Genomic DNA, 16,179 nt, shown 5'->3' with positions numbered 1-16,179 from the left:
CGGGAGCTGCACAAATTTTCCTTCCGGGTCGCATTTGGCCCACGGACCGCAAGCTGCACAACCCCGCTAAATACTATATCGATGGTAAAATCGCAGGCCGCACTGTTACTTTACATAGGATTTCTAGTAATTGAATACACTAAAATTTGCATTTGACCAGCAGGCCGCAGGTTGCACACCCCTGGCCCAAATAAAATAAACAATTAGCTGTAACAACAAGACTGAAGGAACGACTGAATGAATATCTGTGGAATATATTTTGGAATCGCGGTCTGGCCAAATTGAAAAGATAGATGTAAATATATTTGCCACGTTAAAGCAAACTTTATCTATGCTCTAAATCAGGTCCACGAAGCTTTTTTACCGGTCCACGATAAATTTCAATTTGTTGTTTTTCTACCGTCTCAATTGCTTTACTGAAGCCGAAAAGAAGATGTTACGTTGATTATTACGCAATTTCTCTTACGCCATCATATTGCCGTATGATATGTGCGGGATGGCCCGACGACGACTTGGCGCCGAGTAATCACACTTTTGCATTTTCGGCTCCGATTCATCGCGAAAGCGCTCCGTCTAATCTCCTAAGATTCAGAAACCTGGAAATCAGTATGTGTGCTTTTTCCGCTCTGCATGCTTTTTTTGATTAATATTACCTTCCAAATGAAAGGTTATAAATATATATTTGTTTAAACCAGAAAACTGTCAAAAACAGTATAATATTCCAGAGCTTCACCAAGACACCCAGCGAGATATGAACTTTCAGGGGGTCACAAGGCGCGTAACAAAACCGGGGGCCGCTGAGTTATTTTCTGGGTGATGCACAGCAGGCTTTCGAGCCTGGTGCCTTTGTGAATCAAAAATGCACTGGGCCAAACAATGTCCACATGAGAAGAATCAAGTTTATTGTTCCGATGCGCAAGATGGTGTTTGCGAACAAATACAAATGGTTTTGATTACAGATGAAAATTCTTCAGATATTTTTGTAGTTGAAGCTGCCAAGGCTGCATTAGTAGATACTGCTTGCACAAAGACAGTAGCTGGTAAAAAATGGTTCAGGAATTATCTTGGACTCTTAAACGTAAACTTGTCGAGCAGAGTTGAAATTTTTCCTTAATGAAGATATTTAAATTTGGAGATGGGAAAGAAATTCAAGCTGAGAAAAAGGCTATAATACCTGTACAAATTGGCCGAACGTTGCTGAGAATGGAGGTTGAAATTGTGAATGAAGAAAACTTGCCATTGATACTCAGCAAAAGCACACTAAAGCGTGCAGGCACTGTACTTGACATGCAGAACGATCGTGCGCTAATGCTCAAGCAAGATCTTAAGTTGCATTTATCTACCAATGGACATTATGCGGTAGATATACTGCCTAAAATGAAGGCAGAAGTTGGTTGTCGTAATGAAATTCTTGCATCAGAAAGCACTGGGCATAAAGAATTTGGGAAAGTTGAAATTACAAAATTGCATAAACAGTTCGGCTATGCGTCACAAGACAAATTAAAGAAGACGACCAATATTGGCTCCTAAAATATCTATTTGAGAAGACGAAAGACACTCTGTGTCATCTGAGGTCACTTTTATGGTCTCAAGGTTTTTTACATACAATTCTTGATTGATCAATATTTCATCGGCTGATTGTTGTATGTCTAGTCCCAAATATTTGAATGCCTCGTTTTTCTCCGAGCTAATTAGAAATGTTGACCTCGGTTTCGAAATCAAATTGTTCTCAAAATACTCTGTGCCAGACCACAGAATATCATCAACATGAATCCCAGCTATTCCTCGTAAATCCCCATTGCAGTATACATAGAATACTGCTGAATCAGATGCTGATACTTTTGCTCCTTGGTCAACGAGAAACTTCTTTAGTCGATTGTACTATTTGAGTGATGCATCACTTAATCCATAAACACATTTGTTTAGTTCCATAGCTTGGTAGTTCCAGCCTCTTTGGGAGGCTTTAAAAATATTTCTCTATCCACACAATTTCCCTGTAAGAAAGCTGTTTTAATGTCAATTGTATGAAGCTTCCATTTCTTTTGTGCGACAATGGCAATAAGAACCTTGAGTGAATCTTTTGAACAGGTGGGCGATTCTTTAGCAATATCGTCAGTTTGTTCTTCAAAGCCTCTTGCGACAAGTCTGGCTTTGGGAATGATTCCATCTTCAGTATCTTTCATTGAACACACCCATCGTACGGAAATTGTTGGTTGACCAACATTTTCGACTTCATTGTAGACCTTATTTTGTCTCCAGCTTCTCAACTCTGACTTCTTTGCTTCTAGAAAGTCAACATTTTCCAAGACCAACACATCTTCATGAGTGTTTTCATCCATTTCCTTCTCGTTCAGATTTTCCACTTTATCAAAATCTACGTACCCAGATTTTCCTCTAAAACTTTCTGGATTACAATATTCAACATTGTAGCTTTTCCCATATTTCCCGGTTGATTTACCTGCACGACTAAGGAATTTGGCTTCATAGTCTTCACCAGCTAATGTAAAAGAGACAATTTTGCCTTTAGTCAAGTTGAGATTACGTCTGCCGCCAGTTGCTGCTTGAACTGGATTGCCAATTGCACTTTGGTCATTATCCATATTTTCAGAATCATTGCTTTCATTTGAAATTTCTGGAACAGACTGTTCCTCATCTTCTATATGATCATTACCATTAGACGAAGCGTCAATTCCATCATTAGAATCTGTTGGAATGCAAACCTCCTTTGTCTGAGGAAAATCCTGAAGATAACGGTTGGCATGCTGGACTCTGCATAAATGTGCTCTGATTAGCTGTCCGCATGTCGTATAAAAATAACCGGTCCATCTTGCCCAATTACTTTTACAGGGCCCTTCCAACGTTTTTGATCCTCTCTCTTATAATAAACCTCTTCTCCCGTGAAGAATTCATCCCGAGTCTGTCGGGTTTGTGTTCGTAATGCTCTTCTTATTTTTTCGGAAGATTCTGATTCAATAACTGCTTTTCTGGCAGCTTGCATTGCAACTATATTATTGGCTACAGTGAGACTTATAGATTCACCTTCCAAGGCAGGTGGGTCATCATGAGTAACTGATGGCAAAGTCGGATTCCTTCCAAACACGAGCTGGTTAGGGCTGAAGCCATTGTTATTCACAAGTGAGTTTTTTGCGCTAACAGCCCAAGCAAGTGCAGTTTCCATATCACATTTCTCAGCTGCCTTAATCTTCATCAATGTTTCAGTCAATGTCCTATTGTGTCGCTCGCAGAGTCCATTAGACCACGGTGAGTATGCAGCTGTCGTCGTGAATGTTATATTAAAATTTTCACACATATCTTTGAACACTTCAGAATCAAATTCTCCGCCGTTGTCACTCAGAATACGAGCCGGTCTTCCAAACTGACGATATTGCTAAAGAATCGCCCACCTGTTCAAAAGATTCACTCAGGGTTCTTATTGCCATTGTCGCACAAAAGAAATGGAAGCTTCAAACGATTGACATTAAAACAGCTTTCTTAACAGGGAAATTGTGCGGATAGAGAAATATTTTTAAAGCCTCCCAAAGAGGCTGGAACTACCAAGCTATGGAAACTAAACAAATGTGTTTATGGATTAAGTGATGCATCACTCAAATAGTACAATCGAATAAAGAAGTTTCTCGTTGACCAAGGAGCAAAAGTATCAGCATCTGATTCAGCAGTATTCTATGTATACTGCAATGGGGAATTACAAGGAATAGTTGGGATTCATGTTGATGATATTCTGTGGTCTGGCACAGAGTATTTTGAGAACAATTTGATTTCGAAACTGAGGTCAACATTTCTAATTAGCTCGGAGAAAAACGAGGCATTCAAATATTTGGGACTAGACATACAACAATCAGCCGATGAAATATTGATCAATCAAGAATTGTATGTAAAAAACCTTGAGACCATAAAAGTGACCTCAGATGATGCAGAGTTTCTTTCGTCTTCTCAAATAGATATTTTAAGAGCGAATATTGGCCGTCTTCTTTGGGCAAGCAATCAGACACGTCCTGACGTGAGCTATGATGTTTGTCAGCTTGCTTCTAACCTTAAAGATGGAAAGAAAAAAGATGTGCTCTATATAAACAAGATAATAAGAAGACTGAAAAACCAGCAATTATCATTGAAATACAAAAAATTCAGGAAATGATGAATTATTAAAGATTGTCGTCTTCGCTGATGCTGCTTATGGTAACCTGAGAGATGGTGGAAGCCAAGGTGGCAATTTGGTGTTCTTGGTTGGAGAAAATAATGAATGCTCTCTGCTAAGCTGGCAGTCCAAGAGTATTCGTCGCGTTGCCAAAAGTACTCTCACAGCGGAAACACTGTCATTGTCAGACGCAGTTGACAATGCTGTTTTTATCAAAGATATGTTTGCGGAGATATATTTTGGAAAACTCAAAAGCCTACAACTCGATGTCATAACCGACAATCGATCACTATGTGAAGCACTCCGATCCAGTAAAAATGTTTCCAACAAACGCTTACGAGTTGAAATAGGGATGCTGAAGGAGATGATTTAAAACAAAGAAATCAACAGCATAAGCTGGGTCGAATCGAAAAAACAATAGGCTGATGTTCTTACCAAAAAAGGGGGAATCTCCTGAACGACTAGTTCAAACGCTTACCCTCGGACAATTACGTCTTTCCTAAACTTAAAATAAAACACAGTGAATTTGTTACTGTTCTGCTTTATTCATTTCAAGCACTGCATTCTTTCACTTTCGTTTTGCTTCATTTATCATGTTCGCTCAGGCGTGAATAATTTTCTATTGTGGTTGTTTTCTGTTTGGGCAGCATGCTCATTATTAGTGTGTGGTTTTGTTAATCTGTATTAATCGATGTATTGACTTTGGACTGAGTTGTATTGTCAAATTTACAGTGCCAAGGTAGCAACAACTTTATCATTGTGATATAATTTCATTTTGTTTGGGGCGTCGATCAACTGCAGAGTGATAAATATGATGGACCCGATAAAAACTCTACTTTACAGTTCAGATTTATAAAAGAATCACTGTCACAATTCATTCTTGAGCTCTCTTGAGAATGAATACCCATCGCTGAGTAATCGAGCAATCAAACAGTTGTCCGAATTTTTAACTAGTTACTTCTAGCTTTTATTAAAACAAAGCAACTAAATTGACTGTGACCCGTTGCATAGCTACGTGTTGCAAATGCTTTTTTTGGTGCCTCGTTCGCAATCCTGTATTGGAAACGAAACAGAAGCAAAATTCTCACCGGAGTTAATCGTGTTTGTACATGATTTGGTATGTACATGTTCTTTATGTGAGATGTGTGCCTTTTTTACGCATAATGGGTTGTTATTACTTTAAGTTTCACCAATTTCAATTTTTGGCCGGCACATTATTTGATAGTTTTCATTTTTTAGTTTGATAGTCCTCAAGTGAAATGTTTTTAAGTGTATTTTTTTTCTAAAAGCATAGTGATTGCCCGACGAGCATAGCATAGTGATTGCGCGAGTACATTTTATTTAATTTTACCGGTCCGCCAAGGTAGAAAGGTTGGGAACCACTGCTCTAAATCACCTGAAATCTTTTTATCTTCCCGAACGGTTACTGCCTGCCCGGCATCATCTGCTGCTGCCATTGACCGAACTGGGGTCTGCTGTGCCTGACGGATCCATCCCGATGTTGATGGCGGTAAGGAGTCGGCTGATGCCTCAGCTTGTCCTACAAAAAATATGAACAAACATTTAATATTGATTAATATATTTTCTAAAATTGGAACTTCACTATTTCTGTTTCGAAATTTCACAGGATTGTACTGGGGGAGGGGAAAGCTGATAAGACGGATTGATCGTATGGCAAACCACAGCTTTTTGTCTGATTACCAGCCCATTTCAGGTTTGCGATTAGTTAGCCAGGTATTTGTTTTCAGAAGCATTGGACTTGATACATAACATAGTAGTAGTAGTTGAATGCACAAAAATATTGGGTATTGATCTTATGACATATGTTGTTCGTTTCACACAATCTAGCTGTTAGTACATTGTTACGTCATATGCATTGATAAATTAACTGGACCAGGTGTAGGTTTTGCAACGCAGATAGATTGGAATTACTCACACGTACCAGATTAAACTAAATTAAATCTCGTTTCACAGACCATTCAAAATTGTCAATGCTTCGCGAAATTTTCCCTTGTGCGCCCATTCGACCGCAGGTTACACAGCCCATCTATATACTATACCAGCGGTTGGCAACCTTTTGCACTCAGTGTGCCATTTTAGGAACAATGAGCACTTTCGCGTGCCAACCTTTTTATATGTTTGGTTCCCATATTCAACTATATCAACTATAATTGATATAATTGTGTCCAGCGTAACTCGCGGTTGCGTCTTCTTTCGACAAGATATAAACGTTCCTTGTGTAAAATATCGCTCAGTTTGTTATTAACGTAAAAATATAAGATAAACATGCCTAGTTGTATTTAGTTTCGATACATTTTTGTGATCTTGCGTATTCGTTATTGCCGTTAGAAAAATCTTAAGATCTGTAATAAAATTCGGTATAGTTCAATTAAATACATACAGAGTATATATATTAGTAAATCAAAAATATATATTTATTGCCTCGAAATCTCCTCGGAACGACTTTTTCGACGAATAATAATTATTTTTTGGTGTGCAAAGTAATCAATCAATGACCGATACGGGCATATTTCAAATGTCTCGCTTTATTATAATTTACTTGTCTTCAATTTAACCTGCGGTTGCGTCGACAAAATACATGCCTCACTACCCTAAAATACCATGGCAATTCATGTGTCTTGAAAAGGTGTGGCAAACTTCCAGGTTATATATAGTTCTGATCCGTATTTTTGCCAATTTGACAAATCTGAGCTGTACTTGCAACAATGACTCCGCTCTATAGAAATGCTGCAACTCAGAATATTTTTTACATAAAACCGTTAGAAAAATCCCTAGGTCTGATATAAAATCTCACAGAGTAAAGTTTATTTTAGTACAATAAAAATGGATTGAAGAAAGTTTAATTAATTATTTTATATATCACCACCACTCGGGGAGAAGCCGCGTTTCCAACCTTATAGTATGTATCATATAATATTAGCATGAATATTTCCGACGGAAATTTAAAGTAATACATAAAAAATCCAAAATCCACGCACAATTAACTGTGTTGCGATTCTAGTGACGTTATGATTCTCAACGCCACTCAATTCTATGTGTTCCATAGACACAAGAATTTTTGCAATTCACAATGCCCAGAGAAGCGTTTTTAATCTCACGCAGACGTACAACAAATTGTTTACGTTTTTTTTTTGGTGTATTTTTTAATGTGCTTCTAAATCAAAAAATTTGCGTCACCGATTCACTTCTTTATTTGACTTAGGCATCTCACCGCCGATGAGTGTATAGTAACTCTCAGCAAATTCACAATTCTGAGTGCAAAGAGAAAGTCAATATTATGGTTGTTGTGAAATAATTTTTGTGATTCAGGGAGAATAAACACAAACTTAAATGTGTTTACGGTCTAATTAACATATCGCGATGACAAAAACAATCGACGATTTTAGCAAAGATATGTAAGAATTGCCTCAAAGTATGATTCGAAAAAATAATATCCAATATTTCACGGTTTTTATTAAAGGGCAAAAAGAAATCAAAAATTAGTATAAAAAAACACAGGTAGTAAAACGAGTAGTTTTAATTAGCGAAGCGTTTTCAAAGGTAGCCAAATCTGGCAACGCTGTACCGCATAAATTTTGGCCTCTAATCTATTCATTGCTTTTCCGAAAGTAGCGGAATGTGGCAACACTGCACCGCACACGCTTAACTCCACTAATTTCGCTTATCGATTTCGGCCTTTCGTCGATTGCAGTTAAAGATTGCATGTTTTTTCAATGAATTTGTCGAAGGGTTATTCTTTGTTCAAATGTAGAATATTTGTCGCACTACAAAATAAATATCTGAATCTGCCTCAAATCACTTGGCGTGCCATGATAAATTCTCTTGTTCTCCAATTGTAGCATGCGTGCCAGAGGTTGCCGACCTCTGTACTATACCAATGACAGCATAATACTACACAAAATTTGTAGAATAAATGATTCAGACCTTATGAAATAAATGAATCTAACATACCGGATAGAACGTATTGCACAACTATATTTTCGACATGAATGTTTTCTGCCTTCATCTCCCCAACAACAGCATCGGCTATGTTGGTTTCTAGAAAAGTAAGTTTTATATTTATTCAATACATTGAACTAATATCTTGAGTTATTACATTTGACATATTGTCAAAGGGTGTATGAAATTCATGAACAATGGCCTTGGAGTTGAGATTGATTCTATCTTTAGCAACTGTCTCAGTCATTTTAAATAAATTGCTCTGAAAAGTAAAAGATAGCTGTGACGTTGTCAGTTACATTTGACTAACCATTTTCAGACAGCTGTGGATATGAGCGCTATTGGGCGAAAGCTTGGTTGAATACCTAGATATATGCTTTTGTCATGAACATTTACTGAATACCAAATTTAAGATTGAATTTAATGTCCTTGTTCACGACAAATTTGATTTCCATTGCAAAATCAGAGTAAATGTTTGTCTACATTCTTCTTTTGAAAACATATAGAAAACTTTGAAGATTCCTACCAGTTATGATGTTGGTTTGTTGCAAAGTCTCTGCAGAGATATGAGCTTCGGTTGCCGACACATTTGCCTCCACTGCTTGAACAGTTATCTTTTTCGACGCTATTTCTGTATGTTCAGAGATCACCGAAACATCTTTCGCACTTTCTATGCTCATATCTTGAACCGCAGCCCCGGTAATGCTGGTTTCTGAAAATTAAAGAATAGATTTCTTTAATAAAAGATACAAAATCACTTTTTGCAATCCAACGTTTTTCATTTTTTCCATGGTTCTATTACTATGATTATGTCTAGTGCGTATCCAAGCAAGCGGGAGAAATAAACTACTGATTACTAACTGAGGCCCGGTAGAAACATTCATTTCAAACCATAAGTCCGAATCCACAGCCTTGATTGTTGCTATAATTTATTGCTAATACATTTTATATTTAATACCGAAGAAATTCGAGAAATAAAAATTTATTTGCCGACTAATCAATAATTAAACAAGAAAACTTCCACGGAATAAGATTAATTTTGTTAATTTTCCAGAAATAGAAGAAGTTCTGATTCACTCAATAAAACTAGTTTAAACATGAGTGTACAATGTTTTAGACCAGTGTTTCCTAAACGAGGAGTTTCTTCCCAAATAGAAGATTAATGCAATTTTACCAATATTGTTTTATTTCTATGGTTATTGCAATACGTGCATATTTTTTCATCAATTTTCAACTATTCAAACCATGTAATATTCAAAGCGCATGCTTCATTTTTGTCAAATGTGGGAGTTTCCATGAATAGGAAAAAGTAATAGACAAAATAAAAATATATCAAAAAAGGTGGCGAATCAATGGTTTAGAACAGCGTTTTCCAACCTTTTTTGGTCGCGGACTAATTTCTCACCGGCGAAATCCTTTGCGGACTCAGGGTGCGTTTACTGCAACCGTATACTCCGTGTGAACAGGCAATAAAACCGAACACAACAGAATTTTAACGAATTTCAACAATGGCCTTTTCTGTCGCACAATATTCAATCCATGACAACGACGAGAAATTAAGATGTATTCCTATTTTAACTTAATTGTGTTCATGATAATTCGCGGTTGCGTCGAATTACGACAATATGAAAGCATTACTTCTCTAAAATACAAAAAATTCAATGTCAATCTGTGAACATACTAATGTGAGAATATATTACCCGATTATATATACTTAGTTTTGATACATATTTTTTACGATCTTTCGAATTTGTTATAATAGATATAACCGTTAGAAAGATCCTACTATCTGCTATAAATTTTTAGAAAGTAATTTGGAAAGTGATTTAGTACTTATTAAAAATATATTTAAATTATATTAGTAAATCAAAAATACATATTCATCGCCATGGTTTATTATTAATTTTATTGGGATCATTTAAATCTGCGTCTGTGTTGACGGAATGAAAGCAATACTACTCAGAAAATATGATGACAATCCGTGAACACTAAAATTCGTGGTAAAGTGCCCGATTATATTTTGTTATGATTCGTATTTTTGTGAATTTGTCAAATCTGAGCTGTTCGTACAACACCTACGGCAGTACTGCACGTACCAATGTGGAGAAAGTAAAAAAAGAATCCTAAGGGAAAATGCCCTGGTACGGTAGCATCCAAAATTTTGCGTTTTGCAAAGTCGAAAATGCGTTTTTAATCGGTTGCGGACCATCATAAAACAAAACTTATGGTGTTCTTCGTTTTATTTTTAGTAATTTGTATTGCCGCTTTTCAATTTAGGAAATTTGGGTTGCCACCATTGACACCGACCAGGAAAAAAATTGTTTCTCTTTGTGAGAACGCGCGAGAAACACCACTTTTATTAGGTATTTAACCCTAACCCATTGCTTTTAGCACCCGCATATAGATTGAACCCGCGGATATACACATGGGTTTAAATGCAAGGTCACCGTGAAATCCAATCGTCTGATTAAGCGCAAGTGACCTATCGCGTCAACTGTTACCAAATTTTCGAGTAGTAAATTGCTATTCTAATAGTTGAATGTTCGAATATATGCCCAGATATACTCAGTAACCAGTAATTATTGACTCGATTAATGTTATGTTACTGAACTTGCTTTTTATGTTTTGTGTAAATTCTAACGTAAATCGCAAAGTGGCTGAATTTCTGACTCGTAGCGGACTCATTCAAACGCCCCGCGGACTCATTTGAGACCGCGGACTCGGGTTGGGAAACACTGGTTTAGAACCTTAGAACCCTTAGAACCTTAGAACAGCAGCCCTGGTAATGCTGGTTTCTAAAAATAAATAATAGATTACTTTAGATGGCTCAGAATCATGGCCCCGAATCCACACCCAAAGTTCCTTTATTCGGTGTTATCTAATGTCAGTAGAAATTATTTTTTGTATTTCTTTATAAGTTCGACGAATAAAAATTAACTTGCCGACTAATAAATGATGAATAGAATACTTCTAAGGGACCGGATCACTCTAGTTAATTTTAGTGCAAGATAAAAGATCTGATCTAATCATAAAATCTCATTACAACATTAATCCGCTTTTTGCGCTGGTCCGGATCGACTTCTTATACCCCTTTTATAATATGACGTAGATAGTTACCCAAACACGCTAGTACATTTCCCAATATCTCTTTAAAAGCCTATTTTCGCCGCTTCCCACTAAAACCCGCCCAAATTACGTAGCGCAAACGCGTCCAACCATACGCCGGTAGGAAGAAAGAAATTTCAAAAATTTTTGAGAAAAGTTTCTCACTTTCAACGCTCTGGTCAACACGTGATCGATATGTGTCGGTACGAGCTTTACGTCACCATCAAAAAATACAAGAGTGGGCTTTTGAATTGACGTCGTATTTGTTTTATCGAAGATTATTTGAGCGCGTGCTGTCTGGTATCTTTGTTTGTTTATTATGTGCCGGAGAACGTTGCTCGCGCGTTCAAAATACTTCGCGTAAATAACAACAGATTCTTTGTTTATTTTTGAGCTTTGAAATACTCATACAAATAAATTAGACCTTGTAGTAAAATAGAAATTATACATAAAATAAATATGATGACGTCCCCGTGGTTAAAAACACTCGGATCAAGCATGGATTATAGTTGGATGCCTAAAATGATTTTAGTTAGTGCAGGAATATTTCACAACATAAACATAAACGTAAAATAGCCCGAAATTAACTATTATCGTCCTATTATGACCAAGGATGGCGGAGTGTACAAATAGTCCCATTATTTGGTGTTATCTAATATCAGTAGAATTTATTTTTTGTATTTCTTTATAAGTTCGACGAATAAAAATTAACTTGCCGACTAATAAATGATGATTAGAATACTTCTAAGGGACCGGATCACTCTAGTTAATTTTACTGCAAACTAAAAGTTTTGATCTGATCATGAAATCTCCTTGAAATATGAAAGCACGATATATTAGGTCAGCATTTCGCAACTAAGAAGTTTTTTCACATAGAGGAAAAACAGAAATGTTACTTTGTATTCAGATAGTTTTTGATTACTTTGGTAATAATCTAATTACAGTATTTCTCCACGTATAATACCACATTCAAAGCCTAATTTCATTTGAAAATTTGAATGTTTTCAAGAATAGGGAAGAAGTACGAAGAAGTACTTAATAATAGAAGGAATATATCAGAAAAAATGTGGAGAATCACTGGTTTTGAACCCATTTATGTAAAATATATAGAAAGCTTTTAAACAATCATACCAGTTATGTTGGTTTGTTGCAAAGTCTCTGCCGAGATGTGAGCTTTGATTGCCGAAACATTTGCTTCTACTGTTTTGACAGTTGTCTTTTGCGACGCTATTTCTGTATGTTCGGAGATCACCGAAACATCTTTGGCACTTTCTATGCTCATATCTTGAACCGCAGCCCCGGTTATGATGGTTTCTAAAAATTAAAGAACAGATTTCTTTGATAAAAGTTGCAAAATAAGTTTTTGCAATCCGACCTTTTTCAATTTTTTGATGGTTCTAATACTTTGTGTGTGCCCACTGCGTATCCAAGTATGCTGGACAAATAAACTACGGATTACTAACTAAGGCTCGGTAGAAACATTCATTCAAAACCATGAATCCAAATCCACAGCCCTGAACGTTGCTATAATCTATGGCTAGTGCATTTTATATTTAATACCCTAGAAATTTACCGAATAAATATTTATTTGCCGACTAATCAATAATTAGGCAAAAAACTTGTACAGGATAAGATTACTTTAGTTAACTTTTCTGCAATAGATGAAGTTCTGAGTCACTCAGTAAAACTAGTTTAAACATGAGTGTACAATATTTTAGACCAGTGTTTCCTAAACGAGGAGTTTCTTCCCAAATAGGAGAAACCAAATTTAGAATTGCTTTTCATTTTTGCAATCCTTGTAATTTATTAAATTTGACCCGCTCGAGAATCAAAGCAATAAGGAAAGAGGTCAAGTGCGACAGGGCTGTAATTTTATGATGGATAATGAAACAGATCAACCTCAGGTGACTATGGTATAGTTTCGGCCGAACCATACCATAGTCACCTATAAAATGAATGCCCTTTTAGTTATATTTGTGATCGTATTTGATAGCATTGAACCTGGGTAAAAAAAATAAACGAATGGCCAATACCGAATAGTTCACTGTTTCGAATACATTCGAATTTAATATTTTCGAATATGAAATATCGAATACATTCAAAATAAAATCAAGTAACAGAATCCTATCTTGGTGTATGAAGGAATTTGCATACAATTATTAACTATAGGACAACTGTAATCACTGTGATATTTTAGAATATTAATATTTTTATTTTTCCATAATTCGACGCATCCAAGTCATCGGCCAAGGATTTGAAAATTCTGTGCCACAGTAAATTTTCCTGGTAAAGCGTTCATACTTCTAACTATCATTATTCAAATTATTTGCCAAAAAAGTTTCGAATACTTTGATATTAGAAAAAAACGATTTTTCGATTCGTTTTGGTCAACTCTAACTTAGGGTGGTTAAATATTTAACCAAATATTGGAAGAGAGGGTTTTTCTCAGTAGGTTAGGGTGCTTAAAAATTTAACTAAATACCAAAATTGGTCAGGGTTAGTAAGTTAAGACCTCTAACACAAGAATGCGACTTGTAGGCCAAAATCAAAGTAAGTTTGACAAAAGGTATAAAAACCATTTACCATTAATGTTGGTTTGTTGAAGTACATTTGCAGAGATAATTGCCTCCCCTGACGTAACGTTTGCTTGCTCAGTGGAAATAGAAACCTCCTCAGCTTGCAAACTTGTCTCGTTACTCGCTGCAATATAGTCACATATGTCAATTAGGTATTAATTAGAAGCACTGTCTTGTGAGTTAAAAATGGAAAACCAAGTTAATTAAAAAAAATTAAATGAAGTCTGATATCATTGCCTATTGATATAATATTGCTTATACAACATACATTGTTTGATGTAAACTAAGAAGATAGATAAGTTCTACTTTGTGATTTCACATGAATGTAAATTTAAATTTGTGGATTTAAAACGAAGGTTTCCAGCGTGTTAAATGAACAAAATTGAAATATCCTCACTTGCGGGTTCGAGTGATAAGTTTTTTCTGCATTTCACAGCCCTGAACGCACTTCTAGATGGCGAGAGGAATCGCATTTAACAAAGTCAAAAATACATACCGGTAACACTATTTCTGACTAAAAAGAAGCCGTTCACCCGGCTCGCACATCTCATTAGACTAATAATAAATAGAGAATAAATTTATTTCTACTTTTAGTCAGGGAGGCGCTTGTTAGTCAAAAAGTCGTACGAGGGGGCGCAACAAAAAAAATTTGGGAAAACAATGAGTTGAAACAATATTTCAGAATAAATTATCTTACCGTTGTGGCATTGTTCCGCAGAAATGACGGTATCTCTAGCTGTCACAGTCGCCTGTTCTGCTATCACAGATGCTTCGTCTACATGTGCAATATCTGAACGTTCTGCTGTCACGGAAACTTCTGCAGCGTTATTCACGCTCAAGTCTTGCACATCGGAATGAGTTATGTTTGTCTCTGACACCGACACAGCTGGCCCGATCTCCTGCTCCATTTTCAAACCTTTAAGACATTAGATTCGGGTTCGTCAGACATATCATACAAAATAAAAAAAAATATGTGAAATAATAAAAGAAATGATACGCTTGGGATATTATTAGACTAAAACCATAAAACTGTGGTAACAGGGGTATTGAAATAAAAACCTTTTTAACAAATGGAAATCAGCACCGGTAAGGACAAGAATATAATAAATATAGATATTTCATATTTATTCTTGGATGAAAGTCGATAAGGCGACTAGATCATATTCTACCACGTGATTTTGATGTGTTGTGGGTCTCGCCATATAATTAATCTGTATACCCATATCCGACTTGAACCTATCTGTTCTAATACCGGACATGAACTGTGACGCACGAGAAGCCGTGCTTCGATGGATGATTACGCCTTTTTAAGGCTTTCCTCTCCCCGGGATAAATATAGAATTCATATCCTACAGTTTTCAATAAAAAAATGTTCAGTAAGTAAATCAAACAAGTCTCGAATGTAGTAAACTCACCATCAATTGCGATGAAATGAAACTCCAACAATTGAAGTGTTTCAAATGATTTACCTCAGGTTGATTTTTATGTTTATGGTTGAAACTGAGAATGACAAAGTGGAATTTACGACAGGATCAATGACAAAGAGGTTTTCGACATTGAACAACTGAATCACAAAGAATTTATAACATTGGGTACATCAGGATACATAATGCAAGTGTTGGAGTTTGTAATCTCAAGTTTTATCGAATATCTCATGGGATTCGTGTCATCATAAATTCGTAAAATCTACCTATGGTTTCCATCAACAAAACATTTTTATAAGCGTTTCACTGTTTAGTATTAATATAGAACATCAGCGGGGTAGATTGTAAAGTATAGGGAAAACATTCCAAAAAAAAACAAAAATTTAAATCTCGTGTAAGCACCTTGGCAATGCATTTTAGGTTGTCATAAGGCAAATTAGTGGTATTCCGCATCGCACAGTTTTAAAACATCTGTCTGCACAAACGCATAATATATACGACTCCATAAAATGGATTTAATGCCCCATAATGCGACAAAGCCAGAAATATACGAAAAACGATCATGCCGAGTGCTTCCATGTATAGGCTATGCGCAAATATATGTCTAGCAATTATATCGTTCTTCAAATACTGTTATATATTTAGAGTGTTATTGCTGAATCTGAATGAAAACAATTCACTTTGTGCAAAACCCTCGAGCAATATACGATGACAATTTGTGAATGAACCTTGCTACGCTTCTAACAATTTCCGCTGTTGGCATCGAGTTTCATAACATCATAATAAACACAGCAGTAGAGTCAAACGTTAGGGGTAAAGGTTAGAGTATCTTTTGTTCAACGTTATTTTTAATGACGTTTATATTAACTCGAACTGGGAGCAACATAATAATCTGGTTTAGATGGCACATTTCCTACGCCGACCAGCTAACGGCTTTTTACATACATGAAAAAGAATAGAA

General features: G+C 36.1%; 1 protein-coding gene across 2 annotated transcripts in view; it reads right to left on the bottom strand.

The window, feature by feature from the left end:
* The window catches only part of LOC120327806 (uncharacterized), a 65,981-nt gene extending 50,682 nt beyond the window's left edge, over nt 1–15,299 (bottom strand). Inside the window, exons 1-5 of one of the 2 annotated variants that reach the window (XM_078114602.1) lie at nt 15,210–15,299; nt 14,492–14,710; nt 13,802–13,918; nt 8,126–8,212; nt 5,550–5,693 (exon numbers count right to left, since the gene is read on the bottom strand). In XM_078114602.1, coding sequence (XP_077970728.1) covers nt 5,550–5,693; nt 8,126–8,212; nt 13,802–13,918; nt 14,492–14,702 — 559 coding nt within the window. In that variant the 5' untranslated portion in view covers nt 14,703–14,710; nt 15,210–15,299. Of the gene's footprint in view, nt 1–5,549; nt 5,694–8,125; nt 8,213–8,639; nt 8,812–13,801; nt 13,919–14,491; nt 14,711–15,209 lie in introns of those variants that run through there. The other variant, XM_078114603.1, reaches the window with a different exon arrangement.
* Between the last annotated feature and the right edge of the window lie 880 nt (nt 15,300–16,179).

This window comes from Styela clava, chromosome 7 (genome assembly GCF_964204865.1).
Source record: "Styela clava chromosome 7, kaStyClav1.hap1.2, whole genome shotgun sequence".
In the NCBI taxonomy this organism is placed as follows: domain Eukaryota; kingdom Metazoa; phylum Chordata; class Ascidiacea; order Stolidobranchia; family Styelidae; genus Styela; species Styela clava.
The sequence above is the reverse complement of the archived record's forward strand: the minus strand, read 5'-3'. Positions and strand labels throughout refer to the sequence as shown.